Consider the following 20,384-nt stretch of genomic DNA (forward strand, 5'->3'; position numbering starts at 1 on the left):
GGAGTAAAGGACATCACTAACTAGGTTTTGAAGCCGGTTTTGAACTGTCAAGGCAGGAAAAAGGGGGTTCTGAGCAGCTCCTTCCCAGATATGACAACAGTACTTCATTTTAGGACACATTTGGCTCTTGTACATGTAGAGGATTACATCAAGAGCGAGATATCTTCTGAAGTGATAGAATAATCTAACCATTTTTCCAGCAACCTTGGCAACACATTTCATGCAAGACTTCCATTTCAGGTTAGGAGTAAAGGTTAGTTCCAGAAGTGCTTCCTCGAGACAAGAGCCATTCATTTAAATTAAGGCCAAGGAGATCAGAGCATTGGTGGTGAAAAGATAAAGTCTAAATGTATTTATGCCTAATGCCCCTCACACATTTTTGGAAATATATTATACAGACATATATTCCTTTTATATATACAGGATATTTGACATTTTGAAAAAGTCATCCTCTTAGTATATATAAATGGTACCTCTCCTTCCAATCCATTCCATATCTCTTGTACTCATACATTTGATTTTGGTCTTTTTTGTTAAATACTCTTTAAAACCAAACAAGTGGGAAACAGAAGACGACAGTGTAAGCTTTAATGATATATGTAATAACAGTATGCTTTCTACAAACAAGAACACAAAAAAGGGAAGGAAGAAAAAAAATAATAATAATAATAAAAAAAGCAAGACAGTTATATGCAAAAACAGTTTCCAAGGATTCCCATACAACCGTCTCCAAAGATTCTTGTCATCGATCGCCTTCGTTCTCCCCTTGCCCTTCTTTTATGTAGCCAATTGGCGAGATTTTGCACACGAGCCGCAAAACTTTCCGTTACTTTGCAAAACTGCCTGTTTATAAAAAGCTGTGGGTGCCGCCATCTTGATTTTTTCCTCTCTCTTCCATAACAGCTCGACTCCACATGATGCATGAATGCTTTAATGGTAAACCCCAATTTTCACTACAAAACCTGGGTTACAACGAAGATGCACGGGTGTATGATGTGATACACTTATGGTGGTAAAAGCATACAACACTATTAATCAATCAAAGTGGCTTTGGTCATGTGTTTTTTTGGGGGGCTTTTTAACTAGGAAATTTACCTTCCATTTTTTTTCCTTTCTTTTTTCTTTTCCCACCACTTCAAGCAAATTGCAAAAACAGTCAGCTTGGACCCACCATTTTCTTTGTTACCAAGCAATTTAATTTTGTTATATGAATTGGTGAAATACATTTCAATATTTTAGTAAAAACGAATTACACATGCTGTGTGAGGTGGTTTTGTTCAAATTAAATTTTTATTTCTTTAACTTCCAAGTTCATCTGTAAACTATGTAATTTTGCATTCTATTGGCTTCAACCATTATTTATAATTTCTTTCAATGCAATAATATTTAAGATAGAATTATAAAACTGAAAATGGAAAGTATTAATTTTTAAAAAACTCAGTTTTCTTCTTTTGTTTTGCAAAATTAAAGGGGGCAATCCTTATTAATTTTCTTTAAATTCTACAAATAATCAGAAGGTATCTTAAACTACATCTGAGAAGTTTTTTTTCTTTGAAAGTGAAATATGACAGAGCAAAGTCGACAAAAGTTTTTTCAAAAATTATAAGCTAAGCAAAATAAGGTTTCATTAATAGAAGATGGTTCTCGGATTATTTCGATATGTAAACATTTCAACAATGTTTTAATGTCAGGGTGCCTTGTGAAACTTAATTTGAGGAAAAAAAAATAGAATTATCAGTAAGCAACAATGTCAATAATCTCGTGTTCTCTCTCTATAAATATTAACAATTTTGTGCTAAATGATTTTTTAAATGCTAAATTTTTTAGAATAACTTCATATGCTTAAAAGAATTTTTGTAACTTATTTTGAAAAATCATATTTCTTGAAATAAAATTTTTGTTCCATTTACTGTAATTCTTTGACTTATTCATAATTGCAATTAAAAAAGCTCCGTGCATATTAAAACAAGAACATAAGTCAGTCATGGGACTGCATATTTCCACCTAACAATGTAAGGATGGGCCAAACTCTTATCTGAGCCTTACTTCCTATTGTATGAAACATTTGTGAAATTATTCCATGGAAACGTTGATAACTCAAAAACTATGGACATTCGCAAAAAATATATTCACACTTTGAATGACTTTATGAACATAGAGTAAAATGAAATAACTTTGAATACAGAAGACAAATGTAATTGAAGAACCATGTTTGCAAATGTTCAAATTGATGACCATTATTGTCCAGACAATGCTAATAATAGTTAAAATGCGAGTACATTTTTTGAGACCCCCTGTATTTATCTGACCAGAATTAAATTTTACTGTTATGAAAGAGCATTACATGCATCAAATTTGAAATAATCGGAAGTTAAAATTGTGGCAAAATTTTAAAGTCATAAAATGCAGGAACTTCATTAGCATGGGCCAAGTAATGATTCTATGATGAACAGAACCAAAAATGTGATATTCACGGTTTTCTCATACTCCTATTTCTGAACCCTATATAAGCATGTGTGGTCCAAGCATAAGTGTCCTTTTTTGCAGGGCTTGATTTTCTCCACATTAAAAGATGACCTTAACTAGAAACATCGCTGCACACTTCAATCAAATTTCTCTTGACTTCAAAATAACAGTTGTTTATAATAACCCAAGCTGCAAGGAGCTCCGTAGGATTATAGGCCAAGGATATCTGAAATTGGGGCCAACTTCAGAAAGCCAGAAGTCAAAAGATCTGCTAGCTGATGAAGTTGATAGAATAAAAGTGATTCTTGTTCTTTCTTTATTTCCCTATTTTTACTTGCATTCCTTCTCTTTTTGTTGCATTCTCCTTGTCATCACGCAGGAGAAATAAGCAGTCAATGAAATCTTGTTACCTGGATGAATCACATGTCTGGCTGCCAGCACGGGATTTATAAGTTTTTCTAAATTATTTTAATGTAAAATAAAAGCTAGGTATTTTTATATAAAATACTTTTCGTTTACTTTTTATATAGTGTTTGATTTCCAGCAGCTATTATCTCTTTCCTGATAAATCCAGATAATTAATTCTGTGGAGAGAATTAATGATGCTGTACTACCTGCTTGGATTGCAACATACCACTGCATTTGAGAATATAGACAAAGTAGGGTCAAACAAGAAACAATGGTCAACAGCTGCTCAAAATGGGGAACTGCCTTTTGTGGCACCTAGGAGCTGATGGAGCTGTGCCCAGAACAATAAGATTCCACTCAGAGACTTCTCACAGCACAAACACATCAAGATACACTCTACAGATCACAATAGTATCACATTTGCATTTGATTTTTTTTTTTTACTATCTAGAATTGTAGATTTCTTTTATTACTAAATCTTTAAATAACATTTAGACATTTGTATGATTATACAAAGGAGTATGTTTGAATGTACAGGGTGATTATTGCCCTAGAAAAGACATGATTCCATTTCGGTTAGATGAAAACCGGTTTTCTTTTTTTGTTGCAGACCATCTACTAATTGGCCAGTTATGTATAAATCTCAAGAGTGATAAAAGCCTTCTATCATGTCTGAAAGTAACACAATGTTCAACGAGTGAGATTGGAGATGCGCCGCTGTACAACTCCTGCTTTCTGCTGATCCAAATTATGACAACAGAACCACTGCCAGCACCCTCAAAATGCATCGCTGGATTGTCACAAATAACAGGGACATGCCCAGGGTGATAAAAACAAAGTTTCCAGCCATATTTATGGTCTTTGGTGAGATTTCAAGTGAGGACCATATCATGCCACCTCACATCTTCGAAGTTGGCTTGAAAGTCAATACTAAAATGTACCTAGATGCGCTGAAGAATGTGGTGATCCCCCGAGACAATCAGGTGGGTACAGGCAGACCCTGGGCATGGCAGCAGGATTCAGCACCAGCCCACGTCCAAAGAGACCCAGGCTTGACTTCAGAAAGAGTCTTACGAGTTTGAACTCTTCTCTCACTGGCCCCCTCCTCCTCCGACCTGAACTACTTCATTTGGTCATACATCAAGAATATCACCAACATGAGCTCTCACAAGACCAAAGCTGATCGCTGCCATCCTCTGAGTATTTGTCGAGCTCATGCCATATGGAAAAGGTATGCTCCCAGTTCCAGGCCCATAGAGGCGGTGATTGAGGCTGAAGGCAGTGACATTGAATGTCAGCTGTACTACATAATCAAGTTACCTGAATTGATTTTTTCAATAAAAGTTTTAAAATAAAGTGTAGTGTTTTCTTTATGTCAACACTCATCATTCCACTCTGTACTCATGTAGATACATGAAATGTTTTCTTTTAGTGGATAAAGGGAATTTTAAATTATAGTATACATACACAAATACTGAAAGAAAGACTAAAGTAATTTTTTGAGTACTATTTTGAAGTTCAGCATTTAATTAAAAGAGTAAACACATTTTGTGCAAAAAAAAAAAAAAAAAAGTGAAATAAATAAAATTTAAATTAAAAATAGATAGTAATGAAATATATTAAAAAAAAATGAATAGTGAAACATTTGTATTATTGCGTAGAGTTTACGAACATAGAAATGAGGATCTTTTATTTTTTAATTTTGTATTGATGAAGAAGGAGGTTAAATAAGTCTTTATAAACAAACACTGGAAGGAAGGTATTTATGATTAAACAGATTTTGTAAATACAATGTCTAAGTCTTATAAGAAATGAATTTCTATTGCTATGCCATAATAATAGCAGACTATTTTTCTAAGGAGACTGACAAGTAAGAACTGCTTTCTTTTTTCTTTTTTTTACTAGCACTAACCAATATATAAAAAATGCTTGCATACAGCAACTGTTACTAGAAGGAATATGCATTCAAAGTTATCCAATTAATACATCAGTCTCGCAAGAGAATTTCCACATTTCCCTCACATGTTTATTTACTTTCCAACTGTTTTTCTTATCTTTAACTCCATTTCATATTGAAATGGAGTTAAAAATAGTTGGAAAATGAATAAACATTCTTCTTTTTATGTTTTCATCAACGTTTAAAATTTTAATGGTGGCAAAGAAACCAAATGTAAATTTTGTCTCTTGCTGATCAAGTCACTGAATTTTCCTACCTCCACCTACAAACTTCAATTACTCTATGATTCAAACACTAAAACAAAAAAAAAAAGACAATGACAAAAAAATCTCATCGTATAAAACAGCTAGATTACGTGTTATATATTGGGCCCTATGAGATTATGTCACCTAGTGTGAACTTTGAGTGTTTCATTAAGTACATGTCAGGATCGCTTTATGGGGAACAGAAATGGACCCAGTGCACTCAATAAGTGAAGCAATAGAGTTAAGAGATCAGCTCCCTAAATAAAACACTAGAAGCAGATGCTGATTATTACATAAGAAATGATCAAGTGCTTAAGGATTGGAACAAAGCTTTTGGCAATTTGCGTTGGAGAAGACGAGACAAAACATGCTTACACTATGAAGGGATTTAAGTAAATCCCAAGACTGCCCATTTGTTGACCAAATAGGAAAAAATTATTTTTAGCTTATCTTTTTATAAGAAAGAAATTATTGGTCTCTCCCCATGTGAACATCTCAATAAAACCTTTTAAAACCACTGACAACTCTTTGTGAATCCATGCATGAATTGCATTTATCTTGAGTTAAACAGCTGATCGACAGCCACTGGACAATGCAAGAAACAGCCACATGGAAAAGGGCGATGATTAAAGGATGAAGACTAAACACATGTATGTACAAAATTAATTGAATTGTTTTCTTGATCGATAACTAGCAATAACCTATGGGTGCACAAATACGCATTTGTTGAAAAATGGATGTGCTTCTCTTCATTGAATATTTTATTGTTATGAAAATGTAACCTATTAAAAAAAAAAAAAAAAAAAAAAAAATAAAAAAATAAAAAATTCTGTTGATCATAAAGCTTTAAACAGAGTCATCAAGATGGGTGCCAACAATTTAAAACTAATATGAAGACAAAGTATGCTCTAAACATTATCTCAACTAGCATTCTCTTTGATATTCAAGATTGGCAATTTCAAAGCATATCTTACAAATCCATCCACCCAGCACGGCTGCGGCCAAGATTGAACTTACTACACAAGTTTGTTATTAGCTGAATACTTGATGCTTCACCAGGGCTATCAAGGGTATTTTTTTTATCGTGATGCCATTACTAGATGAGGTGCCTACCATGGCTTAAGAGAGTCCAATCTACCGTTGAGAGAAGAATAGACCGCGCCAGTTTCTCAACCTGGTATTTTTACCTCACGATACATACAGCGCCTTGCCTTCCCAAATGGTCACCCATATGGTACTAGCCAGGCTCAATGTTGCTTCTTAATCTTAAAAATAAAATACAGCTATACACAAAGTTCGCTTCATGAAGACATCCATGATGAAAAAAAAAAATCCACATTAGTGATTATGTTGGTTGGTTGTTTTTATTTTATGGCATGCCAACCATTTTTGGATTATTTAATGCTAAATCCAGTCATTTTGCTAAAAGTTATACTTTAAGTTATATCTTCAAATATGTATGTATGGTGTTTGGTTTGATTATTTTGTAGAAGAAAATTGTTTTTGTTTTCACAAAACATGATTGAGTTTTACCAAGGGAAAGGAAAAAAAACATCAAATGTTTGATGCATTTTTGGTCAAGATGTCAGTATCTTCAGACAGCCTGAGCTAAATTGGACCTGGGAGCAATGGTAAATAAGAGGCAACACCACATTCTCCCACCACTCCAAAATGGAACCTCATGACTGGATGTCTTTTTAGGTCATACCAAAGACCGATGGTTGCATAATCTTTCAATGCAACAGAAAATGTTAAAGGTAATATTGTCACTATATGCATTAAGAGTAATCTAACACCAATTTTCTTCTCATGCTTAATCAACTGTCTACTACAATGCTATACTATGTAAGGTCCAATTCAAAAGCAATTTTTTTCTTCATAGTTATCACTCAAGGCCCAGAGGCCACTCAAGGATAAGGGACAATAGTTCCACTGATTAAAATATATCATCATCCACAGAGAGAGCAGGGTGATCAATGGCTGTTAAATGATGCTGGTTTAGTTTTGTTTTACAGCATATCAACCCTTTTTCAGGTTATTTAATCCAGTTATTTTTCTAAGTTATAATTTAAGTTATTTATATCTTCAAATATTTATTTATGGTGTTTGGCTTGGTTGTTCTATAGAGGAAAATTGCTGTTTCTGCTTTTAGCTTTGCAGAATATGATTAAGTTTTGCAAAAGAAAAGGAAAAAACAATAACATCAATGTTTCATGCGTTTTAGATCAGGAAGCCAGTATCTTCAGACAGTCTGATATGGTAGCATCAAGGGCTGTTAAATGAAAATAGTTGCAGCATCAAAAATTCTATTCTGAACATTTCATAGTTAGTGAAATGCTCCGTCAATTAATCCGGACCAATATTTCAGTTCTTGTTCAGAATCCCCCCCCCCCCCGCATATTAAAAATAAAAATAAAGAAACATTTGTACGATGTCTGTATCAGTGATGAAATGAAAATATCATATTCTAAAAATCACAAATTCATCAAGTAGTTTTATTTTTAAGAAAATCAAATTTCATGAGTATCAGAGAAATGACTGTGTCAACCAATATTTTGAAATTAAAAGAAACAAAAGGAGATAATTCAACAATCCATACTAGATTTATGATGCATGTTGCAATGCTCATATTATGGAGAGGGAAGGTTGGATAAGATGGCTGCAATAATGAACAGATAAGATGAAAGCTGATTCATCAAATGCTTTATTTATGAAACGTCATTACAGGAAAAAAAAAATCGATAAAAACTAAGGGCAATAACTCTTCTCTACTTCTAAGTTATACAAGGGACATAACTACTACAACAGGCAGGGTGTTTCTTAAATATTTTGTATTTTCCTAACACTTTAATAAACAAAAACACCATAAAAATTGAATTTAACTTAAAAATCTTATCTAAAGGCACGGTCCGTGTTCAGTATAAGGAAAGAATGTGTTTTTCTTGGCTATAAATTTGCAGTTTTGCATAAGTTTCACTTCAATTGCAATTAACACCAAGGAAAGATCTAATATGCAGCTATTTGCAGCAATGCAGCAGCAGCACCAATTGTTCACAAGTAAACTGTTAAAATAACTAAAGTAAGCAATGAATGCAAAAACTTTGTTAAATGTTAACTTCCCCTTCTCATTTTACATCAATTGTAAAAAACAGGGAAAGCACTGAAAACTGTAAACCTTACTAAAAGGGACATAAATTATCAGTTCTTATCCAAAATTTCCAGAATTATCCTTATATTAAAAAACAAAAATAAAGAAAAAAGTCTGTATGGTGCAAGTAATCGTAACAAAACATTTTTTTTTTTAAATTGCGTAAATTGATCAAGTAGTTTTATTTCATAAAGAAAATCATTTATAAGCAATTAACTGAAATTCGTAGGCATTACAACAAATCTCACATTTGAATTAGATCCTTTTTTTTTTTTTTTTTTAGATTGTTCAAAATGGTAGATAAGACAGCCGCTCTCCACTTACTTATAAAATTTGATTTTTTATTGAAAAATAAAACTTGATCAATCTGTAAATGTTACCTTACACTACAACAGAACACAGACCACTAATTTGTTTTTTAGGGGAATTTGAGGTCGCTGACAACGAATCTGATAATCAAACCCGTCACAAATTTACCGTTTGCATGGTATGAACACCTAGACCCTGGGACTATTTCATGCCATTTCACCGCCTTCAGTAATGTTTTCTTATATGATGTGTTCATGTATGTGCGCATGTGCATAGTGAAGTGACTTATCACATCGCAGAGGAATCTTTAGCAGACATTTGAAATAAAGTTTACAAAAAAAAAATAAACAATTTTTTTTGTGTTGCGTAGTTTTTAATTGATCTAAAAAGTTTTCATGAGTTTACAAAAACATTATGTTTTTCGTTCTTTTTTGTGTAGTTTAACAGGTAATGTTTTTCGTTCTTTTTTGGGAGGGTACTCAATTATAGAACTTGTGTAGTTTAACAGGTGTTTCTGCAGTTTAATTTACCATTTTTCCATAAGTAACGCGCCAACGGAACACCGACCACTTTAATTTGTTTTTTTAGGGGAAAATCAATGTTGTGGACAACGAATCTGATAATCAAACCTGTCGCAAATTTACCGTTTGCATGCTATTAACCCCTGAACCCAGGAACTATTTTCCACCATTTTACAGCTTCCGTTTGAATGTACCTTCACATAGCAAACTGCCTTTTCACATGGTGTACGAATCTTTTGTGGGACATTTAAAATTATATGGAAAAGAAAAGCACTGCAAGTGCTTAAACTACACAAGTTCTATAATTGAATCCCCCCCCTCCAAAAAAAAACGAAAAACAAAAATGTTTGGTACTTATGCTTTAGTAAACCGCTCGTGAAAACTTTATTTAAAATGCATTGAAAACTATGCAAGACAAAAAAAAAAAATCCCCCCAAAAGTATTATAATGTATTTTATATTTTTTTAATTTTGTTTTAGACAACTTTTTCTTCTAATTTTGAATTGTCTGCCAATGAAAAAAAAAAAAAAAAAAAAAAAAAAAAAAAATTATTTGAAAATTCTGTTCTGAAAAAACAATATATATATATATATATATATATATATATTGTGGTGCCGGTCGTCCAGAGACAATCGACCCAACAACTAACAAGGTAGACACGGGCAAAAAATAAACAGCAAAAAAGGCAAAGAAGAATGACAGACACAGGTTATTTGGTTAAAGACGAGAGTTTGCCTTTTAAAAGCGAAAATGTGTGTGTGTGTGTATGTATGTTCACTTTTTGTGTATGTCCGAGAAAGGCTTTTTTCCGAGAAGCGATCGGTCTGCTCACTTCTTAAAACTTTTTATATCACATTTAAATGATAATATCTATGAGTTAATAATGGGGGTTGCCTGTCTATTTAATTTGCCCGAGTTTGAAAAGCTAAATATTCCACATTTTTCAATCCCCACCGGTGGATTGGGGTTTTTCGTGTAATAAAAGCGAAACGAAGCTGAAGACATTCAAAAGCAATCAGCTTTGATCAATGTGGAGTTCTTCCTTATATCAGACAATTGCTATTCAATTTGGACAATCCCCTTGTTATGGGGAGCTGGTTCCCCCTCCCCAACATTTTGAGGAAACAAAAAACAAATAAAGAAAGCTGCTCTGCAGTAAATAAAATACTGCATCGCAGTGAAAGTTGACCTCATTAAGTACGGCCACCTGCCAATTCTTAATACTTAAATAAATTTGAACACGTTTCCATTTCTTAGTGGCCCAGTGGTTAACGTCGCACGATTTTTTTTCATACTTCAATCTTCAACTTCACCGCAAGGTTTCAGGTTCGATCCTTCATACTTACCTCCCAAAACTGAGAGGGTGGGAGTCAGTGTTAAGGAACGGACGACACTGAGAACGTAGGGGTCAGTGTTAAGGAACGGACGGTCGGTAGAGAGCCAGGTGTAGATGAGATTGCAGGCCGGAGGAACGAGGTGCACGCGAGGTCGCTGGCCGGAGGAACGAGGTGCACGCGAGGTCGCTGGCCGGAGGAACGAGGTGCATGCGAGGTCTCAGACCAGATGAGTAAGGTACAGGCAAGTGTTGTAGGCTGGAGGAGCGAGGTGCAGTCGAGGTTGCAGGCCGAAGGAGCAAGGTTCATGTGAAGTTGCCGGAAAGCACCAAGGGCTGAAAGGCTGCAGGAGTGAGCTGGAGCCACCAAGGGCTGAAAGGCTGCAGGAGTGAGCTGGAGCCACCAAGGGCTGAAAGGCTGCAGGAGTGAGCTGGAGCCACCAAGGGCTGAAAGGCTGCAGGAGTGAGCTGGAGCCACCAAGGGCTGAAAGGCTGCAGGAGTGAGCTGGAGCCACCAAGGGCTGAAAGGCTGCAGGAGTGAGCTGGAGCCACCAAGGGCTGAAAGGCTGCAGGAGTGAGCTGGAGCCACCAAGGGCTGAAAGGCTGCAGGAGTGAGCTGGAGCCACCAAGGGCTGAAAGGCTGCAGGAGTGAGCTGGAGCCACCAAGGGCTGAAAGGCTGCAGGAGTGAGCTGGAGCCACCAAGGGCTGAAAGGCTGCAGGAGTGAGCTGGAGCCACCAAGGGCTGAAAGGCTGCAGGAGTGAGCTGGAGCCACCAAGGGCTGAAAGGCTGCAGGAGTGAGCTGGAGCCACCAAGGGCTGAAAGGCTGCAGGAGTGAGCTGGAGCCACCAAGGGCTGAAAGGCTGCAGGAGTGAGCTGGAGCCACCAAGGGCTGAAAGGCTGCAGGAGTGAGCTGGAGCCACCAAGGGCTGAAAGGCTGCAGGAGTGAGCTGGAGCCACCAAGGGCTGAAAGGCTGCAGGAGTGAGCTGGAGCCACCAAGGGCTGAAAGGCTGCAGAAGTGAGCTGGAGCCACCAAGGGCTGAAAGGCTGCAGGAGTGAGCTGGAGCCACCAAGGGCTGAAAGGCTGCAGGAGTGAGCTGGAGCCACCAAGGGCTGAAAGGCTGCAGGAGTGAGCTGGAGCCACCAAGGGCTGAAAGGCTGCAGGAGTGAGCTGGAGCCACCAAGGGATGGAAGGCTGCAGGAGTGAGCTGGAGCCACCAAGTGATGGAAGGCTGCAGGAGTGAGCTGGAGGCGCTGGAGCAAGGTGGAGGCACCAAGGGCTGGAAAGTCTGCAGGAATGAGCAGGAAGCCGCTGAAGTGAACTGGAAGTGAAGTTCGTTGCTGGTGGGTGTCAGAAGGCAAGCAGTAGTGAATCGCAATAGTAGAAAAACTTATTAGCTCTGATAAGGGCTTGTTGTTTAGCCCTGATAAGGGCTGTTTGAACTGCTGCTGAGACAGCTTCCGCTGCTGTGAATCCTTCAGCTGGTGGATTCAGTCGACGTGACTGGTAGCGTCAGTGGTCGCTTTGAGAGCCTCTTCCTACTCCCCGGCCAAGTTGACCCGACAAGTTGACAAGACAACAAACGACTAATTAATTCTAGGACAAAATTCATGCAATCAAAAGTAGTTGAGAGTTTGTTGATTTAAATTTTGTCTAAAAGTAAAAAGTCAATTGTTTGAAATGTTGATGTTAAGCTTGATATATTTGAATTCCGACGTGCGTAAAGGAATCAATGACGGAAAGAAAGAGAAGGTGGATGTATTCGTTGAACCCAGGTATGTTCATACGTTTAGCTGGCAGTAGCCTATTGCGTCATTTGTTTAAGGGAAGGGAAGGTGAAGGGAAACAGCGTGGGCGAAGAAAGAAAAATGGAGGCGGTTATTTTGGAACTGCGACAAGGCCCTCTCCCTGGATAATTGATCGTTATCAATTAATAATAGATTTGTGTCTCAGCAGGGTTGGTTAAGAATGATTGGTGAGTGCAAGTGGTCTGTACAATTGCTCGTCAGTCCGCAAGTGTGTCTGCAAAGTCTTTGGCGTGCTTGAAAGTATTGTGAGTGCAAATGAGTCTGCACGTTCTTAGTCTGCAAAGTCTAAGCAAAGTATAAATGAAGTTAGTTGCACGAGGGCTTGCAAGCGAGTCTGTAGACCAAGTATAAGCGAATCTGTACCGAGGTCGGTGTGCATCGTTCATGTAGATCAGGTACGCATGCATGGGTTGAATCAACGAACGACCAGTCATTGAGTTTTTCAACGTGCGTGAAACAACTAATTCATTTTGAACTGGTAACTTCTTCCATAACGTCCAGTCGTTGAGTTTTTCCATGTGCGCGTCGCAGCTAACTACAACTGGTGTCAGTTCAATGTCAGTTGTTATTGCTGTCCACGGATTTTTTGTGTGTGGCGAAAATCCATGAGGCTTCCGGTTTGATGAATTAAGTTGTCGGAGAGAGTTGGTAGGTCTTGAAGGGTGTTGTCAATGTTCACAGAGCTTAACATTTTACACCTTGTATGAAGTCAAAAGCTTGGTGTTGATTTTGTGTTCAGACGGTTGTACTGTTTGACCGTGGTTGGTTGGTCAAGTCTGGGTGGAATGTCATCTACTTCAAACAGCTGCATCCTGCGTCCAAGGAAGATGTGGGCTTTATCATCATTTTCCTTGCCGACTGCTCCTTTCTGCGTATCTTAGAATCATGTCGGGTTCATCTGTATTTCTAGCCATCTTCTCTGCCAGCCATTTGCCCATGTTAAGTATCACGTTGGGGTCACCACTTGTTGCGGGGACAATCGACCCAACAACTAACAAGGTAGACACAGGCAAAAAGTAAACAGCAAAAAAGGCAAAGAAGAATGACAGACACAGGTTGTTTGGTTAAAGATGAGGGTTCGCCTTTTATTTGCAAAGAAAGCGAAAAAGCGTATGATCTGGATACTGGTTGTCTGGAAGGTTGCACGTCACCGGAGGCTAAGGTCTGGAGGTCTGGAACAGGTACTCGAGACGTAGCGTGGTTTAGGGTTGCTCACTGGGTCTGGAAGGATCGGCTGAACGTCAGGGTGATCTGGAATGGATGGTGGACACTGAAAACGCGGCGGTCAGTGTTAAGGAACAGACAACACCGAGAATGTAGGGTCAGTGTTAAAAAAAAACGGACGATCGGTAGAGAGCAAGGTGCATGCGAGGTCACAGGCCGGAGGAGCAAGGTGCATGCGAGGTTGCCAGAAAGCTGCAGGAGGAGCTGGAAGGAACCAAGGGCTGAAAGGCTGCAGGAGTGAGCTTGAGGCACCGAGGGCTGCACAGGAATGAGCAGGAAGCCGCTGGAGTGAGCTGGAAGTGAAGTTCACTGCTGATAGGTCTCAGAAGGCAAGCAATGGTGAATCGCATTAGTAGAAAAACTTATTAGCCCTGAAAAGTGCTGGTTGTTTAGCCCTGATAAGGGCTGTTTGAACTGCTGCCGAGACGGCTGCCACTGCTGCTGCTGGGAATCTTTTAGCTGGTGGATTCAGTTAACGTGACTGGTAGTGTCAGCCATCGCTTCGGGAGCCTCCTCCTACTCCCTGGCCAAGTTGACACGACTGGGCCAAAACGGGCTGTATTCATTGGTTAGGAGTGATATTAGTGGTGTCGCTCCCCGCAAAACAACAAAAGGCTAACTAATTTTAGGACGAAATTTATGCAATCAAAAGTAGCTTGGGAGTTTGTTGATTCCATTTAAATTAATTTCGTCTAAAAGTAAAAAGTCAATTGTTTGAAATGTTGACCTTAAGCTTGATACATTTGAATTCCAACATGCATAGAGGAGTTTATGACAGAAAGAAAGGGAAGGTGACTGTGTTCGCTGAACCCGAATATGTTCATACGTTTAGCTAACGTTAGCCTATGTCGTCCTTTGTTTAAGGGACGGGAAGGCGAAGAGAAACAGCGGAGGTGAAGAAAGAAAGAAAAATGGAGGCGGTGATTTTGAAATCGCGACATATATATCTTTTTCTGACATTATCCTCCACCCCACCCACTTAGAGTGCTTTTTTCTTTTTCATACAATTTTAAATGTTCCGCGGAAGATTCGTACACCATGTGAAAAGGCAGTTTGCTACACGAAGGCACATTCAATAGCCGTTGTTTATGCTACCGCACGCGCATAGCGTAAATAGAAGCTGTTAAATGGTGGAAAATAGTCTCTGGGTTCAGGGGTTAATACCATGCAAACGGTAAATTTGCGACAGGTTTGATTATCAGATTCGTTGTCAGCGACCTCGATTACCTCTAAAAAAAAACAAATTAGAGTGGTCAGTGCCGTCAGTGTTCTGTTGTTGTATTCGCTATATTTACCGAAGTTTGTTTATATTCAAAATAATTAACACTTTTTAATCGCTATAAATCGTAAAATTCGATTTGTTTAATTAAAAAAAATAAAAAATAAAAATAAAAAACTATTCACGTGATTTTTGGAATATGACATCTTCGTTCCGTGACGAGAGCGTACACCGTAAAATTCTTTCGGTATTTTTGTTTTTCAATCAAGTGTAATTCTACATAAGCACCATTTTTTTTTTATTTATTTATTTATTTTTTTTTTCAATCTAAAGGGAATTCTGGATACTTTACTGATAGCGACATAAATTATTTTAATAGAAGTACAGTTGAAAATTAATCCAAAACAATGCATTTCGATAGTGCTATTCATTTGTGACCTACCTGCGTTATAAAAAGCTCATATAAAATATTTAATAGAAGTTAGAAAAACATTTTAATTATCGTAAATATTAGTTGCAACTAAGTTACGTAACCGGACAGGGCGCCCCCGCCCCACCCTCTCCACGTTTAATTTTAATGGCTTGAATTCAAAGTTTAAAATGTTTCAGCTTTACTCCCTTCCGGTCCGGTTACGTACTTTACTTAATGTAAATAATTAAGATGGCGACCACGATTATTTTAATTGAAACAGATATTTAGGGTAATTAAAATGCTTCTAACTTCTATTAAATAGAACTTTTTACGCAGATGGGTCATAAATGAATAGCTAAATATTAATATACCGTTTTTGATTAATTTCCCTAAATATATTTCCTTGAAAATAATGTCCTTATTAGTAACATTTACCGAAAAATCTGGCCCACAAAAATATAGGGGAGATGGTTTAAGGTTTTTTTTTTTTTTTTACAGATCGAACCTGATATTGTCACTGCAAAATTCGGTAACTAGTTACAAGAGCGGACAACACAAGATTAAATCCGGGTTCCTGAAAACAAGGGGAAAAAATACCGATTTATTTACATTAATGTTGCAGTGTATTTTTTGTTTATTTTTGTAATTATTGTAATTTTTTATTTATTAGGGTTTTGTTTGTAATTAAATTGTTTTCAACCGCATTTTTCTTTTTGTAAACTTTCATTTTTTTTTAAATATATTTTTTTTTAATTAAGAAAGCATCAAATTTACATTTCATTCATTGATATTTTATGATTTTGACGTGGTTTGTAGTAGCTTTAGTCTATTATTAGTCTACGAAATTCAATGAATGGTCCAGTGGACACCACCTTCCAACAATCATAAACAACTTTGGGAGGGGGGTATTATTATGCATATAATTAAGATAGCATGAAGACCAAAAAGAAAATACAAGGGTGTTAATCTTCAATCGCCTAAAAAAATAGACCCCTCCCCGCAAAAATAATAATAATAAACTGCTCTAGAAGGGTTCGGAAATGCGAGATCATTTTACGTTAAATTTATATGCGAAACTGATCCTTCCATTCTAAATTTTTGACATTTTTACGACAGTGCCCAGCAATCCCCAACCTCCCCATGTTAAAAACGGCTTTCGAGGTTGGTGTTTATTCCGAAAGTCGTTCTTAACATGGAGAGATTGTTCTAATGGGGAGGTTGGGGGTAAGTACTCTCGTAAAATAAAATAAAAAGTTTTCAGGATGTTCATACGTAATCGCTTAAAACAAGTAACATTTCATTGGGAGGCGATTATAACAAAAAAAACAAAAAAAAAAAAAAAAACAATCGAATGAAAAAAATAGAATAATTTATTAAAAAAAATAAATCAACAATTTACAAAAGAAAATATAGTATTTATGAAGACTACATACCGTGCTACTTTTTTTTTTTTGTTAGATCGTATTTTAAAATCAAATTTAATTTTTTATGGTATCTTATTTATTAAATTATTAAGTGAAAGTACACAGAAGTTACAAAACACCTTCCCCATGTTAAGAATGGCTTTCTAAATAACGTTATTTCGGCACGATTACTATTCTGCAATTCTGCATAAGTATTGAAAATACAATGCAACAATGTTTAATGTTTTTTTTCTTTTTTTATTTCCATTTCTTGAACCCGGTTTCCATTTTGCTTGGTTGCCTTTGCGCTGTTGTAACTTGATACCGGATTTCCCCAGAAAGAATATCTTCCGCCATGGAGGGGGGGGGGGGTGATCTGTAAACGCAGTTTTGTTTGTTTTGTTTTTTTCACCAAGGAGGAAAACTGATAGGTCAAAGTTCGAAATAAAAATTTTGGGTAATAATTAATTTCAATTTTATTTATTCAGTAAAAAAAAAAAAAAAAAAAAAAAAAAAAAAACAATATTGGTTGGCACTTTATGAATAAAATTAACATTGTAAATAAATAAAATTGCAAACTTTTAAACTTTGATTTCTTCGACGATGTCAGCAAAAGAACGTCGTGAAAGTGACAAATTAATGCAGTTTTTTTTTATTTATTTTATTCATTATTTTCGGTATTCGTACATCTATATTAACATGCTAAAATAATAACGTTATCAGAAACCCAATCTTGACATGAGGGGGTTTGGTAACTAATCTGTACTTTCACCTAACAATTTAATAAACAAAAATATAGAAATAGAATTTAACTTGAAAATACTATTTAAAAAAAAAAATAACGCGATAACAGATGCATAAGCAACTTAAATTCTTTTACACGATTTCGACATTAAAATAAAAATAAAAAAAAAACGATGTCAGTAGGTTTAGTGGCCACAGGTACTAACAAAGCACTCGTCAAAATGTTCTTAAAATGCAACCAATAAACCCGGTCATGTCATTCTAATTTGTTTTGCAGCAAATAAATACATCGACATTTTAGCATTTTATCGAATTGTTTCCGTTTGCAGGAGAAATGATAATTTTGTTTGTTGCTAGAGACAAAACAAGTTGGTAAAAATAAATAAATAATAAAAGACATTTGCAAAGTTTCTCCACGCGAAAAGAATGCAATCGACCCGAAATTAAACGGACGAGGTCGCTAAAGTCACAGGGAAGATGCACATTTTAATAAGACGTCAACATACCCTTTGGCTGCCGAGCTATAGTACTTAAAAATCGGCTTGTCCTCTGCCTTGCTAGAAGTTGCATCTTGACAGGCGTCCATTGTGACCAGACTGAGGGCAGATCTCGCGTGATTTAGATAAAGAAGGTGAAGAAACCGGGCACATAGCCGGTGCGCGGTATGCAACCGGCTCGTCTCTCCCCACCACAGAAATACGTTGGTTTGGCAAGCCCGGATTAATCAGGACGAATAGCAGAGTTCGGTACTTATTCAGATTGGCACTTATGGCGGTATTTAAAAATCAAAGGAAATACAGAAATGTCTGTATGATGTACGTACAAGTCACGGGACGAAGATGACAAAAATTCCAAAATATCACGTAATTTGATTAAGTAGTATTTTTATTTTCAAGAAAATCAAATTTTACTCGTTTCGATGCAGGTGACAAAAAAATAAATAAATAAAATAAAAATAAAATCAATGAATCCGTATACAAAGGCAGACAACCCTAATACACGTGGAAACTTCAAATAATCCCTGATTATCTCCCCTCTTTAGAGAAATATTGTCTCGTCTGTCACTTATCGGTCAAAATCGGCAAATTTGTTTTTCGTAAATAATTTTTTTTTTTTAACTTTTTAATCAAATTGTGATTTTTTGGAACATGCAACTGCAACAGTGCAACTGCAACACGTAGGTGCAATATAAAAGTTTATTTTTGTTTATCGCTATAAGTGCCAATATGAATATGCATCCAAATTTCCCTATACGCTCGTGGTTTTATCGCAAAAAGAACATCGCACAGTGCCCGTTTCCTCTTTTCACGTGACTTGTTTTATGGTTTGGAATTTACACCAAGTTGTTGTTGTTGCTTGCTTGATAAAATAGACTCGACAGATCAGCAGGTATTATTTTAGAAAAAGCGTGAACTCGAACTAGTAGATAAAAATATACTATTTTTGTAGATTTCGGTGTGCTAAAAAAGAATCTGAAAACCGTATACGTCGCAAATTAATAGTTTCGGAGATAGTAATATTTTTCCAATGGATTATTTTCTTTATAAAATCAGCTGTAATGTGAAAAAAAGGATTAATGATTGCTCGAGAAGAGAAGGATCGGCGTGCACTTACCTTGAATACTAACCAAGAAGAATTGTTGTTGTTGTGGTTCATTCACCCTTTTAAAGTTTTTTTTTTTTTTTTTTTTTTTTTTTTTTTGTGCTCCGGATCACTTGATAGTTAATCATCTGATCCTTCCATTATATAAGAGGGGAGATTCCCTTGTCTTTTTTCTCTTTCTTTCTCCACAAATTGATTCGGCCGGCGATTGAAAGTAACTCTTTTCCACTTTCGTCTGGCGAAGATACTACAAGGCGGTTACGTCGCGGAAGGGGGCAATTCTTTTGCAACCTAAGGTAAGTGCATTGCTCCCTTCTCGATCTGAGCGGTCATTGATTCTTTGCTGAAAATTAATTTTTTCACATATTTGCGAAAGAACCCCGATACTAATATGGATGTGAGTCAACCAGATTTAAGGAAGAGAATTTCTCTTCTTTGGACTAAAATTCGAACGATTCTGGAGATGGCCAATTTGGAGGATGAACTCTGTTAAATCCTTCTCTGCACTGCAGAAATCGGTGGAGGAATATTTGACTGAAGTAGACATATGTGTTAGTAAAATCCAACTTCAATCTTCTGAGGAAGAGGATTGGATTCAAATTGAGAAGGAGTCCCTTGCACACACCCTGAGATTCCGAAGAGAATTAGAACATCTTGAGTTAAAGCTCCTCCCAGTGGCCATGGACTCTCTGAGTCTTCCATGTTTCCCAGAAGTTGGAAGAGTTGGGGCCTCATTTACTGTAAAACCACCTCAAATTCAGATCATGGGACCCACCTTTGATGGATTGGACATGCAATCTAACCCTATGAGCTTCAAGGAATTCTTGTCGCGTTTTGAGAATTGTGTAGCTGGCATGGCCAATGATGACGAAAGACTGAATTTTTTGAAGTGCTTACTGTCTGGCTAACCCCTGTTGTTGATTAATCATCTTTCCATCAGCAACAGAAATTATAAGGTGGCTCTTTCGGTCCTGAAGAGCGAGTACTTCGATGAAGATGAAATAATAGATAACATCTTCCAAGACATATTAGATTTTTCCTGTAAACAGGACAGATCCGTTACTGCCCTGGCTAACTACATATCCAAAGTAGCTTCCCTATTGGCTGAGTTGGAGGGCTCCTTCGACTGTTCATTTTCAAACGACCTTTCTTCTGGGGCTCGGCTTATGGCCAAGATTCTCTTTGCAAAATTCCCCAAGGATGTTAAGTGGGAGTTGATCTTAATTTCTGGTAGGAGAATCCCCACCTTGTCATCAATTCTGAGAGATACTAAGGAAGCTGTTAAACATCTCCTTATTAAGGGGGATAAGATCACTGGCTCGGTTTGTAACACTATGCGGGGGGCCTTAGGGAATGTATCTTCAGGACCTAGATCCGGTACTTCATGGAGAGATTCCTCTATTCAGTCCAACTCAGCCTATAGCATTCGTGGTGGAAAATTCTCGAGCCTTCTCCCCATTTTGTGTGTTATCTTTGGTAGGGGTGACAAAAGTGTTTCCGTCAACTGTTTGTTGGACACAGGCAGTGGACGGACTTATTTGTCCAGTAAGGTCTTGAACCCCCTTGGTCACTTGGAATCCATTG

The 20,384-nt window shown here is 37.0% G+C and overlaps 1 protein-coding gene across 2 annotated transcripts in view; it reads right to left on the reverse strand.

Annotated features, from left to right (window-relative positions):
- The window catches only part of LOC145241452 (mitogen-activated protein kinase kinase kinase 4-like), a 145,847-nt gene that overhangs the window by 106,694 nt on the left and 18,769 nt on the right, over positions 1-20,384 (reverse strand). The window contains exon 1 of one of the 2 annotated variants that reach the window (XM_080104427.1): positions 17,705-18,001. The exons of the other annotated variant lie outside the window; for it this stretch is intronic. Within the exon in view, the coding sequence (XP_079960553.1) occupies positions 17,705-17,784 (80 nt within the window). The 5' untranslated portion in view covers positions 17,785-18,001. Of the gene's footprint in view, positions 1-17,704; positions 18,002-20,384 lie in introns of those variants that run through there. 2 annotated transcript variants of the gene reach the window in all.

The sequence above is a fragment of the Euprymna scolopes genome, chromosome 20, assembly GCF_053919585.1.
Source record: "Euprymna scolopes isolate OS-2025 chromosome 20, ASM5391958v1, whole genome shotgun sequence".
Classification (NCBI taxonomy): Eukaryota; Metazoa; Mollusca; class Cephalopoda; order Sepiida; family Sepiolidae; genus Euprymna; species Euprymna scolopes.